At 38.8% G+C, this 20,452-nt stretch overlaps 1 protein-coding gene across 5 annotated transcripts in view; it reads right to left on the bottom strand.

The window, feature by feature from the left end:
* The window catches only part of LOC127576300 (centrosomal protein of 57 kDa-like), a 28,177-nt gene that overhangs the window by 5,597 nt on the left and 2,128 nt on the right, over nt 1-20,452 (bottom strand). For 2 of the 5 annotated variants that reach the window (XM_052026798.1, XM_052026800.1), the window contains exons 2-11: nt 17,168-17,303; nt 16,885-17,041; nt 12,964-13,143; nt 10,838-10,959; nt 9,561-9,677; nt 8,051-8,128; nt 7,416-7,529; nt 6,717-6,794; nt 3,513-3,757; nt 608-752 (exon numbers count right to left, since the gene is read on the bottom strand). In XM_052026798.1, the coding sequence (XP_051882758.1) occupies nt 608-752; nt 3,513-3,757; nt 6,717-6,794; nt 7,416-7,529; nt 8,051-8,128; nt 9,561-9,677; nt 10,838-10,959; nt 12,964-13,143; nt 16,885-17,041; nt 17,168-17,245 (1,314 nt within the window). In that variant the 5' untranslated portion in view covers nt 17,246-17,303. The remainder of the gene's footprint in view (nt 1-607; nt 753-3,512; nt 3,758-6,716; nt 6,795-7,415; nt 7,530-8,050; nt 8,129-9,560; nt 9,678-10,837; nt 10,960-12,963; nt 13,144-16,884; nt 17,042-17,167; nt 17,304-20,452) is intronic. The other 3 variants (XM_052026803.1, XM_052026802.1, XM_052026801.1) reach the window with 2 other exon arrangements.

Here is a 20,452-nt window from a genome sequence, read left to right as displayed (position 1 = left end):
CAGCAGTTATTTTTAAGTGGGGCCTTTTCACACACTGTACAAAGTTGAGATAGATTTGAATTTCAAAGAAACATTTCTTTATTGAAGAACAAGAAATGGTTAACAAAAGCTCAACTCATTTAAACAGTGCAGAAACTCAGAGCCACATGGAATTACAAACTAGTAAGGGCTAAAGATATGGAGATCCAGCCTCAAATCGCTCCCAGTTGTAATGAAAAGTAGTGAACTTACTTTAAAGAACAAAATCTTTCCAAAACATGGTTCCTTTGATACAAAATTTCCCATACCTCAAAGAGGTTATCATTACTCAATTAGAGGACAGGGCACCATCAGTATTCATTCATGGAGGGAATTCACAGCTTACTTCATTCTTGCTATCATCCACAACTTTGAAACAGAGTTCCAGTTAAGGAGGAACAGTGGAAAACATGGATAAATGGTTAGTGTCTCTTGATTGCTTTTATTTATAGCAGCTGAAATTATTTAAAATTAATGGAGCCCAAAAATCAAGCCAATGAGATATCACTGTACTGAGTAGCACATTTATCTTCTGGGTCAAAAGAATTAAATTACTTTATAATTCCTTAAAAAATCCCTTTGGTCTTACTGATGCTTGATGTTTGCGGACTTTAGCAATCTGATCTCCTTTTGCTTCCATTCTTTTCACCAATGCTTCTAACTCTCGCTCCAAGTCTTCTCTCATTGCATTTGTTTTTGCTTCATGTATCTGTTTAACCAATTCTTGGTGCTCACTAGATAAAAAAAAATTATATGTATTAGTTGCAAGGAAACTACAAGTTTATTTTTAAATATGAAAAGCATTCATTGCTTTCATTGGTACAAAGTAAAGTTCAGTTAAAAAAAAAGCACAAGACAAAATACAACAGGAGGAGACAGGGAAACAAAATAGGGAATGGCTCACAAGTTTAGACTATTATCAAGAGAAGAGGCTAATGTACACATGGCCATATAGTTCCCATTTGCCACACCACTGGTCTGCATCCCTGGCTGATGCACATTATCTGAAGCCAACAGTGGTTAAGAGACAAGAGATAAGCAAAATACTAAACAAAAAAAAAAAATTTTTTTAAGCCCCACATCCCCACCATAAAACATAAGCTAAATATTTGCTAATCACATCAATTGCAAATAGTGGACCATCCCCCCCAAACACACACACACACACACACACACACAATAGGGTGAAATCTGACACCCAGATGGAGAAAGACGAGTGAAGGCAGAGGCAGAATGCCAGGTGGAGCTTGGCTGTTAGGTGTTGCTGGGATCAACTGCACATTGGAAAGAGAGGATCAGTGTGGCCATGTGAAAGAAATTTTGTGCAGAAATGCTAAAGAAATTTGAAATGTAATTAGCAGTGGATCTCTGTGACATTACTCATTAATTACAGGCCATCTATATTTGTTTTCAAAAATGATTATAAGTATTTATGTCAAAACATCAAGTTCAATCTAATATGGCAAAACATCGAAAGACACTTTCGAAAAGCACAATCAAGACAAAACTGCACACCAAGCTCCCCCAAGAAATACTAAAACAAGCTGTGTCAGAAATAGATTTTAAAGAATGTCCTAAAGGAGATGCAGAGCAGCAGAAAGGGTTACCAAGCCCACAACTTAGTGCCTCAGCAGCTGAAACCACAACGCCAATAGTGGAAAAATACAGATCAGATAGTTGAAGGGCCAAGTAAGTGGTTGCACAGATATAGAAGAATAAATAACCAGATCTTCAGTTCTGTGTCTGATTCTATAAAGAGTATCCTTCCCACTTGGTACTGAGTAATAACTTTCATTCCTCATCACTTTTAATGCCACAGAAACATTAGAGTTTGAACGAGAGCTAGGTATGTGGCATTTAGGGCGGAGCAAAAAGCAGAAGGAATGGATACACATCTAGGCTTAACTACTACTAGGGCAATACAAGAATGTGCGCATCTTTGGTTTGCTATTACCATGGAGGGTTCATTGTGGTTTGGTATAACTAGGGACAAAAGCATATGTTTGCACTATTGTAGGAAGGACCAGAGCCTGGACCTCAGTGATGCCTGTTTGTTGGCTTCCAAGATCTATGCAGATACAAGCTGTGGTTACCTTTCACGTTCTCCATATCTTCAAAAAATTTTAATTAACCTGATGGCCATAGCCTTCCGGGGAAAAAGCACATTCTAGGTTTCCACCACTGCTTGGATAACAATGGTTCTCAATTGCATTTCCATGCACCCTAGTTCTAACTCAATCCCAAAAGGGAATTATTTTCTGTGAACAGTTTAATTATGCCACCCCATTCTTAGGTCTGGATACAAACTGCCTCAATTTAACTCATTAAGCTAATTATTATCATAAATTTATATTAATTCCTTCCAAGGTGAATATAACTAATGTCAGAGGTGCTCTCTTTCATAAGGGATGTTAAACTCAGGACTTACGCGTCTTCACAGGTGAATTAAAAGATCTGATGCCACTACAGAAAGATCAAGGCGATTCCATCTAATATCCAAGCACTCTTTAAGAGTACAGTTACCTGATCACATAATTCACTGCTATTTGTGGCATGTTGCAGTACACACTTTAACAGTCATGATTATCTGCAACACACTATAGAGCTCTGGAGAATTAATACAATTTTTCACCCATTTCTTTTACTACATTGGGCTGGAAACAGATCTTGGAGATTAAAGTTCATCTCCATCATCCTTTTACCCAGTCTCCTCCCAAAAAGAATAACTATTAAATTCACAAAGTGCCTCACCTATTTTAACATTATCTGGTATTTTGTTCTCTCACTCCATTATGAAAACAGAATTAAAAAGTGCAAACTTAATGTCTTCCCCCTTCTGCACCGTAGCCCTACTTGGAAATAGCCTTGCATTATTCTCCCTGCCGCAGCTCAAAAACTTGTCAGTATCTTTAATTTTCACCCCACATTCCCTTCCCCCCTTACTATTTTCTTTATTCTGTTGCTTTTTAACATCTTCCCAATCTACTTGTTCCCACTTTACCTTAATTCTTTTATTTTAATATAATAACCTCTTTATTTTATCACTTACATCATTTGATTACAACATTTGCTTAAGCACACACAGGAATCACTGAATCAAGTGAGTAGTATGAATTTTGATTCCTTTTACTCAAATTTCTTTTCTTTAAATATGGATTTATATTCTGTGCTCTTTTCTGTAACTGACAAACAAGTTCATGACAGCTACTTGAGATTTTTTTTAATCCATCTGGTTAGGACATGACCTTTATCCTATTCCACCTCTCCTATGCAGCAGATCAGTCAACATTTTCACAACTGTACCTCTGAACACATTGTGGAGTTCTAAGGTAGTGTTCAGTCGACATCCATATTGTAATCTATTACGTTTTGATTCATCACATTTTGAATGTTGCAATATTACAATTGTGGAAATTTAAAAATAGTTAAGCTATAAAATTCCAACCATGATGGATTAGCATGCAAAATGTAAGACAGATGAACAGAATACTTACAAACTCATTTGTCCAAATTCATCTTGTAACGTCAACAATAGTTCAGACAGTACCTCATGGGAATTGGAAGATATAGTAGACCCAGAGGAACTTTCAGTCATCAAGTTGGAGGTTCTAGAGACTTTTTTTTTGACCATTGGCTGCTCACTGACTACTCGGTCATTGCACAAGATCTTGTTATGTTGCTTCAACAGATGCAACACATGCTGAACATTAGCACGGACTGAATGACTTGGACTAGCTGACTGAAAGACAAAAAAAATGTTTTAAGAAAACAAAATTAATAAAAATTGGAAGCAAATGATTTTAAACTGATATTTGTTCTTGACATCAGTCGGTAACAGGTACGTATCCAAGCACCTCAAGCTTTAAAATGCATATTAAATTTTAAGCATCATTAAAAAGCTAAAAATATTTGAGCTCTCATCAATTATCTTTAATCAGCAAAAATGCTGATTTGCTTTATTAAGTAAAAATGGAATAAGCAAAAACCTTTTCTTTTAAAGGACACATGACGACAGTTTTTATGCATAATAAATTTGTTTACAAACCAACTTGGAAGTTAAGTATGTGAAAAAAAAGTAAACCAAGTAACTTACATTTTGTGCAAGGCAAGGTTCAACTTGATCAAATATCGCTATAACAGATTCTAAAACCAGTCAAAATTCTGTTGTTTTCAATGGACTCCAACTGATAAGGCTGTCTTGATAGAATTTTAACTTGTGGATTCAATCCCATTCAAAAGACTTGAACACACAATCCAAATTGAAAAGCAAAACAAAAAGTGCAGTTGCTGGAAATCTGAATATTTTCAGCATTTTCTGTTTTTATTTAACCTGAATTAATATTCCAGTGCAGTCCCAAGGAAAGGCTGCGCTGTTGGAGGGATCTACTTTCAGATGAGGTTTAAACTGAGGTTCTATCTGCTCTCTCAAGTCAGCATAAAAGGCTAAATGACACTATTTCAAGTACCGGGGAGTCAAATGGATGTCCGGATCAATATTTATCCCTCAATTAAAATCCTGTTATATAAAAAGCGTTGCTGATTGTGGGACCCAAGCAGACATCAACTGCTGCGTTTCATCCAATATAACAGCAACTTTCTTTCAAATATACAATTGGTTGAAACATGCATTGGCACATTGTGAGGATAAGAATTTCACTTAAAATTTGCATTTATTTTATTTAAACTTTTTAAAAAGATTGTCAACTCATATATAATGCTGGTAAGGAATTATTTCCTACCTTTAATTGTCAATTTAGCTTCAGCATGGTACTTAATGGGTAAGAAAACTATCCCAGAATAGAAGAACAGGCTAGTGTTTTCAGTTTGAACCAACGTTTGGAGATTGCCACATTGCAAGGCTGGTTAATGGTCAGTGAAGTTCTCTGAGAATGTCAAGAAAATATAAGCAAGGAACTTGACAACAACTTAATTGAAGGAAGTGAATCTCCAGGATTCTTCAATCATAAGATAAACCAGTCCTACAAGGGATAAGGGACAATACTGCAATGTAGCACCATCTCAGCGTCTTTAAGCAATAGCTATGAATTGGGAAGTTAGCTTACTTTACCAAGATCTAAAGTCTCAGAGGCTTAATAAACTGGAAGCAAAAAGACAGTGGTTATCCGGTTATAATGCAATAGAAGCCATCTGGTTGTAGTGAAATAAGGAACACTAAGACATCACCAATAGCAGGCAGAAGAGCTGGGTTTTACTTTGGTAATAAGACATAACTAGAAGCCTAGGTTAAGACTGCAAAACACTCACGTCGCGAGATGCAATCATGAGACTCATGTGGGCAGCGAGTTCCTTGTATGATCCATTAAGAGAAATTGCTGTACCTAATTGGTTCAGTCCAATACTGCACGGTTGGTGAAGAGGAAAATGGAGGTGATAGCGTAGCAACCAATAATCCAGCTGCATCGGTCAAAGATGGTCAAAATGGGTCGGACCTGTACTGGACTATCGATGTGGTACCATCTCATTGGAGCAGAACATAAGGAATAGGAGGGAGACAAGTTTTGGAAACACAATTTAGCTCCTTACAGAATGCTGCAACAGCACAAAAACCTGAGATCTCAGAGGCACTTTTAGACAAACACCCACAAGGAGGATTCCCAAGTCTGGGACATAGAAAACAAAGGGAAGCCACAAGTCTGGTTGAGACATGTCACCTTGTGTCTTGATGAGATGTATGTCTGCAAGAGGTGAGTGCTTGCAGGTTGTCTTTGCAATTAATTGTTTGAATAGACCTTTCAGCAGTCTTGTATCTCTAATATATGTACAAATTTAGCACAACGAGGCTTCCCTCAGAAGACACAGCATAAAACTGGAGTCAAGTACAATTAAGAACAAAAAAGGCAGGGGCAGGAAGTTTGCTTGCTATGGACATTAGTGATTCAGTTGGTGAGTATTGTCTTCATGGTCACAATTTAGAGTGCCAGCATGCAGTTCACCAGATATAGGCAAAGAGATGCTTGCTCCACATGACAAAATGACATTGGGGGATGTGAGGTTTTTTTTAAAGAGTTGGGGATGGGGAAGCAGGAAGATTAGGACTACAAAGTTTAATCTCCAACTGAAATGAACTGATAAACTTTAGTAGTCTTCACTGGGTACAGAAATCAAGAATCTAAAGATTATGGGTGACGTTAGAATACAAAAAATAAATCTTGGTACTCATGATTAAATTTGCAAATAGGCCTCCTTGCCATTCTCTTGACAGCCATTTCTTCCCATCAATAAATGAGGCCAACATACATATCTAGTCTAACCTGACAGATGGTCAGGTGGGAAATTTGTACAAATCTGCACTACACCACTGAATTCTAATGCAGTAAAAAAAAGGCATCCTCAATTAGGACTTAACTGTTGCAGAGTCTGCATTCCAACCTATGCGTTGGAATCCTAAACATCTGCTCAATTATCTGCTTAAAAGTACTTACAAGAATAAACTGTGGGAATATTATTATTTTTGTTTAACTTCAGTTATACCAATTTCAAATATGAAACTTCTTTGAAGAATGCAGAAGACCACATCTGTTGGAAACAAACATGGGAAACAAACACAAGAAATCCTAGGTAACTAGCCAATAACAACAACAGAAACTATGTATAAAATCAATATAAACACAATATTATGACAGAAAACAATGGAACACAATAGCACATGCAAAACTAGTGCAATTACTAGTACTCACTTTTCCTGCAACAAATGGAATATCACTCAGATTAAAGCGATAATGGGGTTGTGCATGAAAATGGTTTGTACAAGACTTCTAAAAGAGAGCAAAGAAAACCACATTAGACAACCAAATTGAATTCTGCTCATCAGCTATCCTCATGACCGTCAAGCATTGGCTAATTTCAAAACCAGACAGCATATGGGTCAATTGATAGCACTTTCACTCAAGTCAATTGTTTGCAAGTTCAAGATTACTCCAGTGACTTAAACACAAACCCAAGCCTGGCACTTCCAGGGAGCATCATAGGAACTGAGGAAGTATGTATTAGTGGAGCTGCCAACTTTCTGATATGACATTAAATTGAAATGCTGTTTGCAGTCTCAGACAGACACAAAAGTCCGAGCATTATTTTGAATAAGAATATTTGGCAACATTTTTTGATTTTCAGTTCAAATTTAGTTCCTGTAAATACCTTGATCATTTAAAATCTTTCTGCAGTCACTGGCATACAATGGTGCTAAATTCTAGTTCCTGTATATTTTCTGATTCATTAAACATACCAAATCAAGAACAACATGGCCTCAAGACTTCTTTAACACAGCCAAGAAACTGTCACACCTAGCAACCATCACACTAAACCACAAAAGCTGTTATAAAGAATTTTAAATGCTTTCAAACCAGATATTGATTACCTTTAGCAACACTTAAATTTACCTTCACCAGATGCTGTTTCTTATCCTTTACTTTCTTTGCCCTTGGTTGTGCTGATGGTTGTATTGGTGACACTGCTTGTAACAAAATTCTATTTCTTTCCAGGCCAGTCTGCAACTAGATACAAAGAAAAACATGCTTTTAAATACAAATATAATCTCTAAGAGTTTTAACTCGATTTTATATAATAGATGTTTTAAGTTGAAGAAGGTAATCAAATTGGTATCCCGTATGAATGTAGGCAATCAACCTGCTATAGCATTCTATAATTTATTTGCATCATATTTATTCTTCAAATCTGCAGTTCCTCTAATTAGTTATTCATCTCTCTATACCCTTATAGTATCCTTGTACATGGTCATGACGCCTTTGACAGCTGTCTCACGGAAACATGTAAAATGTAGTCAATATGGTTCTGAGTCCATCTTAATGGTAGAAATGTGGCATTTTCCAACTATATCCACGAGCTACACCAAGCAACACAATTATAAATATTTTCCCTCCAATCTTGAGTTAGATCAGAAAGAATGTTTGTGTTGTACAAGATTATGAAATGCTGATGGTTGCATAACAATCTGTTGTTGGTAATGGTGGCCATCAACTATTTAAAAGGAGAGCATTAAAATGCTTGCACAAACCTGTGCGGCTTTATCCTGTATTAGTTTTCGTTGATGTTCTTCCTCTTGTAACTTCTGTTCTAATTCACAGATTTTTTTCTGGATGAAAAAGCAAATTAGCTGTCAAATTATCACGAACATGGGAAGGCAAATTTAATCATAGTTTTACTATAGGTTCATTTGATCATCTACATTTGGGACTCTGGTGGTGCCCGAACTGGCAGATTTTCTGGACTATCAGATGTCATTTCCATTAATACCCCAATACACTTCTAATTCACCTTTTTTTTGAAATGTTACAGTTTCAGTTTTATAATAAATTTTCCAGTGAACCTGATGAATTAAAAGCAGGTAGGAATCAGGGCCTTGGTCAGTCAAAAGGGAGCATGGCAAACATCACCTGGCAAGCCAGATGGAAATCAATCGGGAATTCCAAATAGTGGATCAGAGTTTTACCGTACACTCGTATTCATTCTAGAAGCATCTTGGAAAAAGGATATCTGTTACAATGACTCAGAATATCATCCATGAACACAGATTTTACATTGTTAACATTGTCAGCTATTATTGGTGTGCAGTCTCTCTATGGAACATATAGAGGATTTAATTAACGCTGAACTTAAAATAATGTGCTTATAATACTTGCCTCTCATCTCTCATTTAATTCCAACTTCCTTTCTATCGCTAATTGGCTTTCTAAGTATGACTTAATATTGAATTAGATTCAATTTAGACTCCAAGGACTCTTTACCCCTGTTACTTACACAACCACAGTACTCATCCTGTTTACATATGCAACAGAACTCCAGTAAAGGTTGGTGTATGCAATCAGATGCCCAAAAAAGGACAGCTTTCAGCACAAAAGATGGCAAGTGGCACTCCCTTACCACTGGCTGCAAAATCTGGGCTATTTGCATTTTTCTTTAAAAAGCACAGAAAGCAAGGAATAACAAGTGTAGCATATATCATGCACAAGACTGATATTTGCACTCAACTACCAAGTACCAACAGCAGGAACCTTGTCTATTAACTTGAAGTTACTAGATTCAGTAAAACTACAATAATTCAGCCCGCTGATGATACTTTTATTGCTGGACCATTGCCGTTATTTCCATTAATAACACTCTTAATTCACATTTTTCCTTAAAATGATACACAATATGATAATAAATTGTCCACTGAACCAGGCAAGCGAAAAGTAAGTGTGTGAACCAGGGCCCTGGCTAACAGAAAGGGTGTGCGCAAAATAGAGCTCCAGCCAGCAGAATGGGTGAGCAATGAACATTACCTGATGAATCAGATGCCAAACCATCATGATTTCCAAATGTCTGGATAGCAGATTATCGGAGTTTTACTGTATATCCAAGTATTATTCATCACATCATTAAATGACAGAATTATACCTTCCTGGTATCAAAATGACAAACGATTATGGCCACTGCCACTTGTAATGCTTTCAGTATGAATTTTAATTATTTCCAAAAATAGGAAATTCTAATCAGGAAATAAATTTTATACAGAAAACATTTACCTCTGCTGCAGTCTGTGTTGCTGTGAGTTTGAGATACTCTCGCTCAATTAAGTCAAGTTTTTCAAGCTTTGATTGTAGATCTGTCTGGTCCAAAGAGCTCTTCTTTTCCAAAGATGCCTGGTTTAACAAGAAAGCAAATTAAATTATTAAGCTTATTTTACTTTACACCAGTTGGTACTTCAGGGAACACAGTTTTGTGCATTAGCTCCTCATGAACTTTTAGGAACATAGGAAGAAAAGTAGATCCTTTTAACCCATCCCTTATCAGGTAGTTATAACCGACCTGCACCTTAACTCCATCTTCCTACCTTGGTGCTGTAATCCTTAATATTGCCTAACAACAAACTATCAATTTTTAAATTTTCAACTGACATAGCATCAAAAACTAAAGAAAGTATTCCCAATTTCCACAGCCAGATATCATCCATAAACAGCATAGATCTTAATTTTAAGGTCATTTTCCTTTGCTCTGACCATCCCTGGAGGATCAGTTCACCTCTATCCTAATAATTCCTTTTGTACTTTTAAGTAATTTGATTTGATCTCTCAATCTTCTTTAATTAAGGTAATCTAACTCTATTTTATGCATCCTGGTCTCATGGTCTAACAACTATATCCACCGAAAATCTGGCAAATCAGAAATGTTTCCCCCAAAGGCAATATATCTTACCTGACCTGCAGTGTCCAGAACTAAATGCCTTACTCCAAATGGCATCTAACCAGTGTACTTTACATATTTAAGAACTTCCACCCTATCATATCCCAACTTCCTTGAGATTAATGTCAGAATTATTCCATTTGGTTTTTATACCTCAAAGTTTTTGTATTCTTTTAAATCTTTCTTAGGTCTTAGCATAATCAGTTAAATAAATTCTCAGGTCTATATTTCCAAAATATTGTTCATGAAAGTGAAACAATGCTAGTGCTTTAGATTTTAAAATTGACACAATGCATTTCAATTTACTCTTCGTTTCAAAACTGTCACCCAGTAATTTGATCTTTTTATTTCTTGAAACATCAAGTTTAAACAGAAACCATATCCAACAATTATGCACATACTGAAGTTGATTGCCATGGCTGCAAAAAACTGAAATCCTCAATTACCAAACCTTCAAAATTGGGGATGACAATTTTCCATTCTAGCATGAAAGCAAAAACCAATTTCTAAAACAACATGCAGTGTGATTTGAAGTGCTGTACAGGAGGAACAGCTTTAAGATTTTAGGTAAATTTTCTTTCACATATTTAGATCTGCTTGACAACCTCATTAGCATTACCTGTCTCTGTAGCATTGCTCCTCGTTCCATTTGAGCATTCTGTACCATTTTTCTCATGTACTCTAGCTGTTTTTCCAGAATGTTACAACGAGACTCAGCTGCTGACAACTGAGTTGCCAATGCTAGAAATGAACCAAAATAAACTATGATAATAGCAATATTTTGCTTCAACAGAGGCTTCTTTAACAAGTCGGTCATGCTCACAAACCCACTTTCAAATATCAGAATTAAGTTCTGTATATTGTCTGCTGAACTCAAGTATTATTCCTCAATGTTGACAAAGGAGAAATTTCAGAATGCATGACACTTCTAATCAGTAATTCTAAAAATAGAATTTAGATAAAAGTCAATCAAATATCAGCAAGCAGATGAATATTTCTCAGTTAACATTTAGGACTGAATGAAACCAGTTGGCTATCCCCCCTCAAATGTAAAAACAGATTAAGGCTTTCAAATGATTGATTAACAGTGAATGAGTTCCTAATTGGGCTATCACCTCTGCATCATATGCAAGATTTCCTATTTCACTTTAAATAATTCTATACTATCTAAAATTCTCTTGATAAATTCACCAGTAAGAGTTGTTTAAGGGTAGCAAGGACGAGCCAGGGAACTACAGGCCAGTCAGCCTGACATTAGTGGTGCGGAAGTTACTGGTGGGTATTCTGAGGGACAGGATCTTTCAGCATTTGAATAGACAGAGTCTGATTAGGAGGAGTCGGTATGGCTTCGTAGTGGGAAGTCATGTTTGACAAATCCTCTGGAGTTCTTTGAAGTGGTAACCAAAAGGGTAGGGTAGTGGATGTTGTCTATTTGGACTTTAGCAAGGCCTTTGACAAGGTCCTGCATGGTAGGCTGGTCTGGAAGGTTAGGCCCCATGGAATCCAGGGAGAAGTAGTTAGGTGGATTCAAAATTTGCTCAAAGGTAGGAAGCAGAGGGTGGTGGTTGAAGGTTGTTTCTCAGAATGGAGGCCGGTGACTAGTGGTGTGCCGCAGGGGTCAGTGTTGGGACCCTTGTTATTCGTTATTTATATAAATGATTTGGATATGAATGCACAAGGCTTGATCAGCAAGTTTGCAGATGGCACAAAATTAGGTGGTGTTGTTGATAGTGAAGAAGGTTATTGTAGACTACAGAGGGATCTTGATCAGCTAGGGAAGTGGGCTGAGGAGTGGTAAATGGATTTCAATATAGATAAGTGTGAGATGATGCATTTTAGAAAGTCAAACCAGAGTACTACTTATAATATGAATGATAGGGCACAAGGGAGTGTAATGGAACAGAGAGACCTAGGAGTACAAGTGCATGGTTCGTTGAAAGTGGCGTCACAGGTAGACAGGGTGGTGAACAAGGCATTTAGCACACTGGCCTTCATCAGTCAGGGCATTGTTGGGACATTATGTTGCAGTTGTATAAGTCGTTGGTGAGGTTGCACTTGGAGTACCGTATATAGTTTTGGTCACCCTGTTGAAGGAAAGACATGGTTAAACTGGAAAGAGTGCAGAAAAGATTTACGAGGATGTTCCCAGGACTAGAGGGCCTGAGTTATCGGGAGAGATTGGCCAGGCTAGGTCTTTATTCCTTAGAATGTAGGAGAATGAGGGACGACCTTATAGAAGTGTTTAAAATTATGAGAGGCATAGATAAGGTGGATGATAACAGTCTTTTCCCCAGGGTAGAGAAGTCCAAAACTAGGGGGCATAGATTTAGGATGAGAGGGGAACGATTTAAAAGGGACCCGAGGGGCTACTTTTTCCACGCAAAGGAACGCGAATGTGTGAAATGAGCTGCCAGAGGAAGTGGTTGAGGCAGGTACAACAGTAGCATTTAAGAAGCACTTGGATAGGTACATGGAAGGGAGGGTCCTGGAGGGATATAGGCCGAACGCAGGAAATTGGGACTAAATGGGTGGGCATCATGGTCAGCATCAACTCAGTGGGCCGAAGGGCCTGTTTCCGTGCTGTGTTGCTCTATGACTATGACCTTAATGAAATTCAGCCCAAGAGCTCAACTAACTTATGCAGAGACTGGAAATATTCTCATACAAAAAGATTATTGAGTGACAAAATTAGATTCTAAGCACAATTTTTTGCAAACCTTTAAACAAAATCCCACTTCAACAAACCTCTATTATGCTGTGCTACTTCTGTCGGTGTGTCACCGGCTCCTTGTTGGCTCTTATCTAACATTTTTTTGTACTCTGCTGTCTCCTTAGAGATGCGTTTCAGATTTTCCTCTGCCTGTGTTCGTTCAAGCTCTAACCTGCGAATCTTCTCTTGAAGATTTCTTAACGCTGAAAGTACCGCTAAAATAAATCAGAGTCAGATTAGGAGGATATGGAAGGTAAATCTTGATAGATTCTACTACTGTTTAGTAGTTGAATTCAAGTTTGTCTAAAATGTTTTAAAAAAGGCTACAAATACACTTGCTAATGAAGAAAAATAGCTTTTGTTCAACCATACTTCTATATTCAGGAGAAGTACATGCATTGTCCTCAGGTCCTTTCATTTGACCAGATTCACTGAAAAATTGCACAAATACAAACATTAGGGCTCATTCTTAAAAGACAACAGGTACAAGAGCCCCACAATACTGTATGTATAAAGCAGAGGGAAATATGTGACCAAGGTCAGGAACTTCCAATCCAGTTGTATAGTCTGACATCTTGGGTTACAAAGACGTGTTGACTATTTTACCCTATAATCATAAAATGAAACTACCCCCAATGTTTTCTAGGGCAGGAAGGGGCCAAGCAAGGCAAAGAACAATAGAGGGAATAAGAAGCACCATGTGTCAGAGATATTCTTAAACAGCTTCACAATCAAATTACTTTTAAATTAGCTGATCCTACAGACAAAGGTGAATGACTTGTGAAGAGGAAGGTCACAGAAACAGAAAATTCAAAGATTAAAAAAATGCCTCCTAAAACTTTGAACCTGTTCTAGCATTTGGTTACACAATTACTGATCGATATCCAAATTTCATTTTCTATCACTTCATTTTTGACTAATACCTGTACCTATCTGTGCAATTTCAAAGGTTCAATCATTCCAGCTTCACAACCTGTTACTACAGAGTTCTAGATTTCCATTTGCCCAGGAGAAAAGATGTCATTCGTGAATGGCCCTGGCTCTAGTTTTTAACATTGTGCCCCTCTGCTCAAAATTTACTCACAAGATGAAACAGTATTTCAGTTTGGCCACTACAATCTCTCTTTTAATAACACCCAATTAAATTATCCCCCAACTTTGAGCTGAAAAGAATACTCCTATCCTGATAATAACCCTTTAAGCCCCAATATCATTCTAGTGAAACTGTACTGTACGTAATCCAAGCCAAAATTTCCATCCTTAGTTTTGGTTGCTAAAATGGAAATCAGTACTCCAAATGAGTCTTACAAAGATTTAAGCACAAGCGAAACATCAGTTCATTTTAAAGTCCGAATTTCACTGGATGCTTTGAACCTATACATTAGTTTTATGGTGCGTACGTGGAGAGCTAAATATCTTTACTTAACTACCCACCCATCTACTGAGTGAATCACACAAGACTCATTAGCATCTTAGAAACCGTAGAAATGGTGTGGAAGCAAATCACCTTAGAACCCAAGGAGTGGCCATTGAACTAGGACCTTTACTTCCCAGTTAGAAATTATTCCCATGTCCCTCTGTTCTACAACACTCCCCAAGGCCCTATCATTCATAGTGCAAGTCCCACCCTCGTTGGACTTCCCAAAATCCAACACTTCGTACTTACCTGAATTAAACTCCATTTGCCATTCCTCAGCCCACTTACCAAGCCAATCAAGATCCTGCTGTAATTCTTGATAACGTTCTTCACTGTCCACTATACCACCTATTTTAGTGTCATCTGCAAACTTACTAACCATGCCTTGTACATTCTCATTTAAATCATTGATATAGATGACAAGCAACAATGGACCAGCACAACACCAGTCACAAGCCTCCAGTCTGAAAAACCACCTTCCACCATCACCCTTTGCTTTTTACCACCAAGCCAATTCTGTATCCAGTTAGCTAGCTCTCCCTGGATTCCATGCAATTCAACCTTCCAGAGCAGCCTACCAGGTGGAAACTTATCAAAGGTCTTGCTGAAGTCCACATAGACTATGTCTACCACTCTGCTCTCATTGACTTCCTTGGTTACGTCTTCAAAAAAACTCAATCAAATTCATGAGACACGATCTCCCACGCACAAAGCCGTGCTAATTATCCCTAAGCGACCAGTCTTTCCAAATGCGTGTATATCTTATCCTTCAGAATCCTCTCCAATAATTTACCTGCCACAGATGTTAGGCTTACCTGGTCTATAGTTCCCAGGTTTTGCTTTGTAGCCCTTAAATGCACAACATTAGCCACCCTCCAGTCTTCCAGCACCTCAACCGTTGCTAACGATGATGCCTATATCTCAGCCAGGGCTCCCACAATTTCTTCCTTAGCTTCCCACAGCATCCTTGGATATACCTGACCAGGCCCCAAAGATTTATCTACCTTAAAGATAAGGATGGACTATCCTTAAAGGTGTCCCCATTAACTTTCCTGAGTTCCCTCGTCTTCATGTCTTTCTCCACAGCAAAACTAGAGGAGAAATATTCATCGAGGACCTCACCCATCTCCTGCAGCTCCACACAGATGTCCACTTTGGTCTTTGAGGGACCCTATTCTGTCCCTGTTTACTCTTTTTAATTATAGAATATACTTTATAAAATATCTGGATTCTCCTTAATCTTCTTTCCCAAAGCTATCTCATGCCCCTTTTTGCCATCATATTTCCTTCTTAAGTATACTCCTGCATTCCCTGTACTCATCCAGGGATTCACGATCCCAGCTGCCTGTACCTGACCCAAGCTGCCTCCGCTTTCCTAACCGGAGTCTCAATATCTCTTGTCATCCAGGGTTCCCTACTCCTGCCAGCCTCACCCTTCACTCTAACAGGAACATGCAAACCTTGAACTCTCAATATCTCACTTAAAAGGCCTCCCACTTGCTCGATATCCCTTTGCCTGCAAACAACCTAATCTAATCAACTAAGTTCCTGTCAAGTACCATCAAAATTCACCTTGCTCCAGTTTAGAAGTTTAACTTGTAGACTAGGTCTGGGACCATAGTTTTATTAGTTTTTTATTAGTTTTAAAATAGTTATGGAAAAGGACAAAGTGCTCTCCACTTCACTTCAGTCACTGGCCTTGCCCTATTTCCCAAGAGTAGGTCAAGCTTTGCCCTCCCCCTTGTAAAGCCCTCTATATATTGCCTAACAAAACTTTCCTTAACACACTTAACAAATTCCACCCCATCCAAGCCCTTCACAATATGGCAGTCCCAGCCTATATTAGGAAAGTTAAAATCCCCTAAGACAACCCGATCACTCTTGCAACTTTCCATAATCTCCCTACATAGTTGTTCCTCTAATTCCCCGTTGACTATTTGGGAGCCAAGAGTACAATCCCAACAAGGTGATTTCTCAGTTCCACCCTTGTAACCACATTGGATGGTCCCTCAGTAATTTCTTCTCAGACTACTGCTGTGACGTTGTCCTTAGTCAAAAGTGCAACTCCCCCTCCTTGCTTTCTTCCACCTCTATCCCACCTGTAGCACCTGCACCCTTCAGTGACCGCTTTGCATTATGGAAAATCACAATACAGACTGTTTTCTAGGAATGCAACACCCTGTAACATGGGGACATCTGTAACTTTGTTGCACTGTTCCTTTATTCTAAGTAGACCTGCAGGGCTATTACAATCCTCTTGTAACAGAGTTTAATACTGGATTTGAAACTATAGCACTTTTGATAAAAACAATGTAACACTACTTTGATACTACTATCCAGCCTAAATTGTGTGTTCGAGCAGAAAAGGTGTTCAGATGCACAACTCAAGTTACCTGCACTAATAACACAATGATGACCAACTCAATTATATTACATTGTTATCTATTATCATGCAAATAATAACTTGTGTAAATAAGTTACAACTGGTTTCAAGTGAAATCAAACAAATTATTTATTTTTCGTACTCTCGATTACTCACCTCTACTATTACTCTCTGGATATGCAACAATGGGCTTATCTGGGGACTGTCTCAAGTCAGCGTTGAGGAAGGGTTTATCCACTGGATATGCAGCAAATGATGGCATGGACAAGGTGTCAGACATTGGTAATATTTGAAAACTTCCATCCAAATAGGGCTGCAGGGATTGAATAAAATGCAATTATAACATATTAGAAGACAATGCTGGGAAATAAACACAACTTGGCAACTGCCTTTGTAAAAAAGGTCTTGAACATTTGAGAGTTTGTTATTAAAATATTACTTGTTTGATAAATTTATCTGGTGACTGTACTTCAGAGCTCCACACCTTGTGCAGTATAGTTGATCTGCAGAATTCCATCAATCCTACTTTGAATGCAAGGAATTACAACGTGACAAAGGCCAAGTTGTTTGATAATCTATATTGCAACATTAAAATGAATAGAATCAGTGAAGCACTTTCTGAATCCTGTATGTATCAGTAACCTTCAACATTAGTTATCAACAAAAGATGGGACGATAGCAGTTAATGTATCATTTTTCTCCAAAGCACATGCACAGAAGGCAATTGTAAAAATATGTATTTCCCAATTACAGTGAATTGCTCAGAAAGGCTTTAAGTGTTTCATACATTCCTGCACATCATATTACACAATGCAAAAATATAGCTGATGCATACAATTTATATTCCAGCAAAAAAAAATAGAAGCTATATCTCTTGGCTGCTGAACAGTTCCACATTCCACCTAATCCTACATTATGGAATAATATACTTCACATTATTTAGTCCTTGATATATGAATGCATATGATACATATAACCAAAGACTAAGGCATGCATATAAATGCTTACGTCAATAAATAATAAAATGTTGCATTTATAAAGAAGCCTTCATACAGCAAAATGCCCTAAAGGTATTTATGTAGGAGCGTCATCAAACCTGGCATGGAACCATATAAGCAAATATTAGGACAGGTGATCAGAGCATGGATGCAGAGGATTTTAAGAAGCATTTACAAAAAAAAGATAGCTAGGTTTGGGAAGGGAATTCCAGAGATTAGATCCATTGACAAAAGAAAGCACAGTTTTCAATAGTGACATTATCATAATTAAAAGGCAAAATTGGAGGCATTCATATTCTTGTAGGGTTTTACAACTGGAGGAGATTTCAGAGAGATGCAAGGCCATAGATGGATTCAAAGTCAACGTGTTGATAATTGGGAACAAATATAGGTTAATAAGCATAGGGGCGATGGGTGCAAAAGATTTTGTAGTGAGCTGGATGACACAAGGATCTGGTTATGTTGAATTCTGGTGTGTCACTAAGTTCATGACTAATGCCTTCAAGTTGCCAAGCATAACACTTGGTCTAAAACCACTGGATATCTTGAGGGAACTTAAATACATGTATTGATCCCACTTAGGTTGACCCCACATTTATGTTCAAGACTCTTTGACTGCCTGCGTTTTCTGCAGCTTGTTGGCATCCATATGGACTGTTCATTCCATTTGAGTGAAAGGTCTGCTCCTTAATTTATGTCCTTTCTTCAATCTCTATATTCCCAGTGCAGAATGGAAGCTTGGGCATTTAGAGATTACAAGTGCTGCTGCTGTCAGATCTGATCAAGGTGGCCAACCATAGCTCCAGACTGCAAACTTTCAAGCAGTGCATTAGACAGACTGCTCTAAACAAAGCTGTGTCCTGGAGCGCAAGAACCAGATGGAATTCAGGGGTAACAAACAACCTGGAAGAACTCAGCAGGTCAAGCAGCATCTGTGGGAGGAAAGAAATTGTCGATGTTTTGTGTCAAAACCCTGCATGAGGGCAGAGAGGAAAGGTGAGCTGGCAAGTAGAGAGGAGAAGCGGAGTAGCAAGAAAGGATTCCAAGGCAATTGGTGCACTGAGGAGGGGTGTAAGATGACAGGCAGGTATTGCCAGGTAGGGGAGGTGAGCAGGGGTGGTGTTGGAAGACTGTGCTAGGTGAATGATAGATGGAGGCAGACAGAGAAAGAGAGAGAAAAAATAAAAAAATAACAGATGGAGCAAGGTGGGGGGAGGAGAGTGTGAAGATGGGAGACAGCTGCTGGAACAGAGTGCTACCAAAGCTGGATTCAGGTAAGTAAAGGAGGTAAGAGTGGAAACCATTAGATTGGAGAAGGGAGAGATGAACACCAGTTGGAAGCAGATGTTGGGGGGGAGGAGAGGGAAAGGAAATGGGGGGGTGGCTTACCTAAAATTGGAAAACTCAATATCCATGCTACTGGGTTGCAGACTATCCAGGCAGAATACAAAGTGTTGCTCCTCCTGTTTGCATTGGGCATAATACTGGCAGAGAATGCTAAGGATGGACAAGTCAACATGGGAATGGGAAGGGGAGCTCAAATGGTCTACAACTGGGAGCTCGGGATGGCTGCTGTGGTGCCATTGTAGTCTGGCAGACAGCTCTGGGATACCTCCTCTTACCAACCCCTGGACAATGGAGACCCATCAGGAGGTCTCCCGTCCACAGGGTCTAACCTGATAGTGACTCAGCCCCACACTTCCCGCTTCTATCTGTAAACCAAGATCGACAAACAGGATTACCCTGGTAGGCCCATTGTTTCTAGCTGCTCTTGCCCCACTGAATTTCTCTCTTCATACCTCAACTCCATCCTGTTTCCCCTTGTCCAGTCCCTTCCCACCTACATCCTGGACACCTTGCATGCCCTCCACCATTTGGACAATTTCCAATTCCCTGGTCCCTAATGCCTCATCTTCACTATGGATGTCTAGTCTTTATACACCTCCACCTCCTATTAGGAAGGTCTAAAAGCTCTCCACTTCTTTCTACAACAAAGATCCAACCAGTTTCCCTCCACCAACACTCTCATCCGCCTGGCTGAACTTGTTCTTACCTTAAACAACTTTTCTTTTGACTCCTCTCACTTTCTACAAATCAAAGGTGTAGCCATGGGCACCCACATGGGCCCCAGCTATGCCTGTCTTTTTGTTGGCCACATGGAACTGTCCCTGTTCCAAACCTTCTCTGGTACCACTCTCCAACTCTTTATCCGTTACATGACTACATTGGTGCTGCTTCTTGCACCCATGCAGAACTCATCAATTTTATCATCTTCACCACAGATTTCCACCCTGCTCTCAAATTCACGTGGACCATTTCTGACACTTCTCTCCTTTTTCTAGATCTTACTGTCTCCATCTAAGAGACAAACTATCCACTGATATTTACTATAAAGCCACCGACTCCCACAGCTACTTAGACAACACCTCTTCCCACCCTGTCTCTCGTAAGGATTTCATTCCTTTCTTCCAGTTTCTCCAACTCCGGCACATCTGCTCTCAAGATGAGGCTTTCTGTTCCAGGACCTCTGAAATGTCCTCCTTTTTCAGGAAGCGTGGCTTCCCTTCTGCTGTGGTCAATGGAGCCCGATCTCACATCTCCTCTATTTTTCATACTTCTGCTCTCACCCGCCTCCTCCCAGACAGAACCCTTACTCTCACCCTATGAGCCTCCACATTCAGCACATCATCTTTCGTCATTTCCACCAGCTGCAATGTTACCCCACC

This window comes from Pristis pectinata, chromosome 11, assembly GCF_009764475.1.
Source record: "Pristis pectinata isolate sPriPec2 chromosome 11, sPriPec2.1.pri, whole genome shotgun sequence".
Lineage (NCBI taxonomy): Eukaryota > Metazoa > Chordata > Chondrichthyes > Rhinopristiformes > Pristidae > Pristis > Pristis pectinata.
The sequence above is the reverse complement of the archived record's forward strand: the minus strand, read 5'-3'. Positions and strand labels throughout refer to the sequence as shown.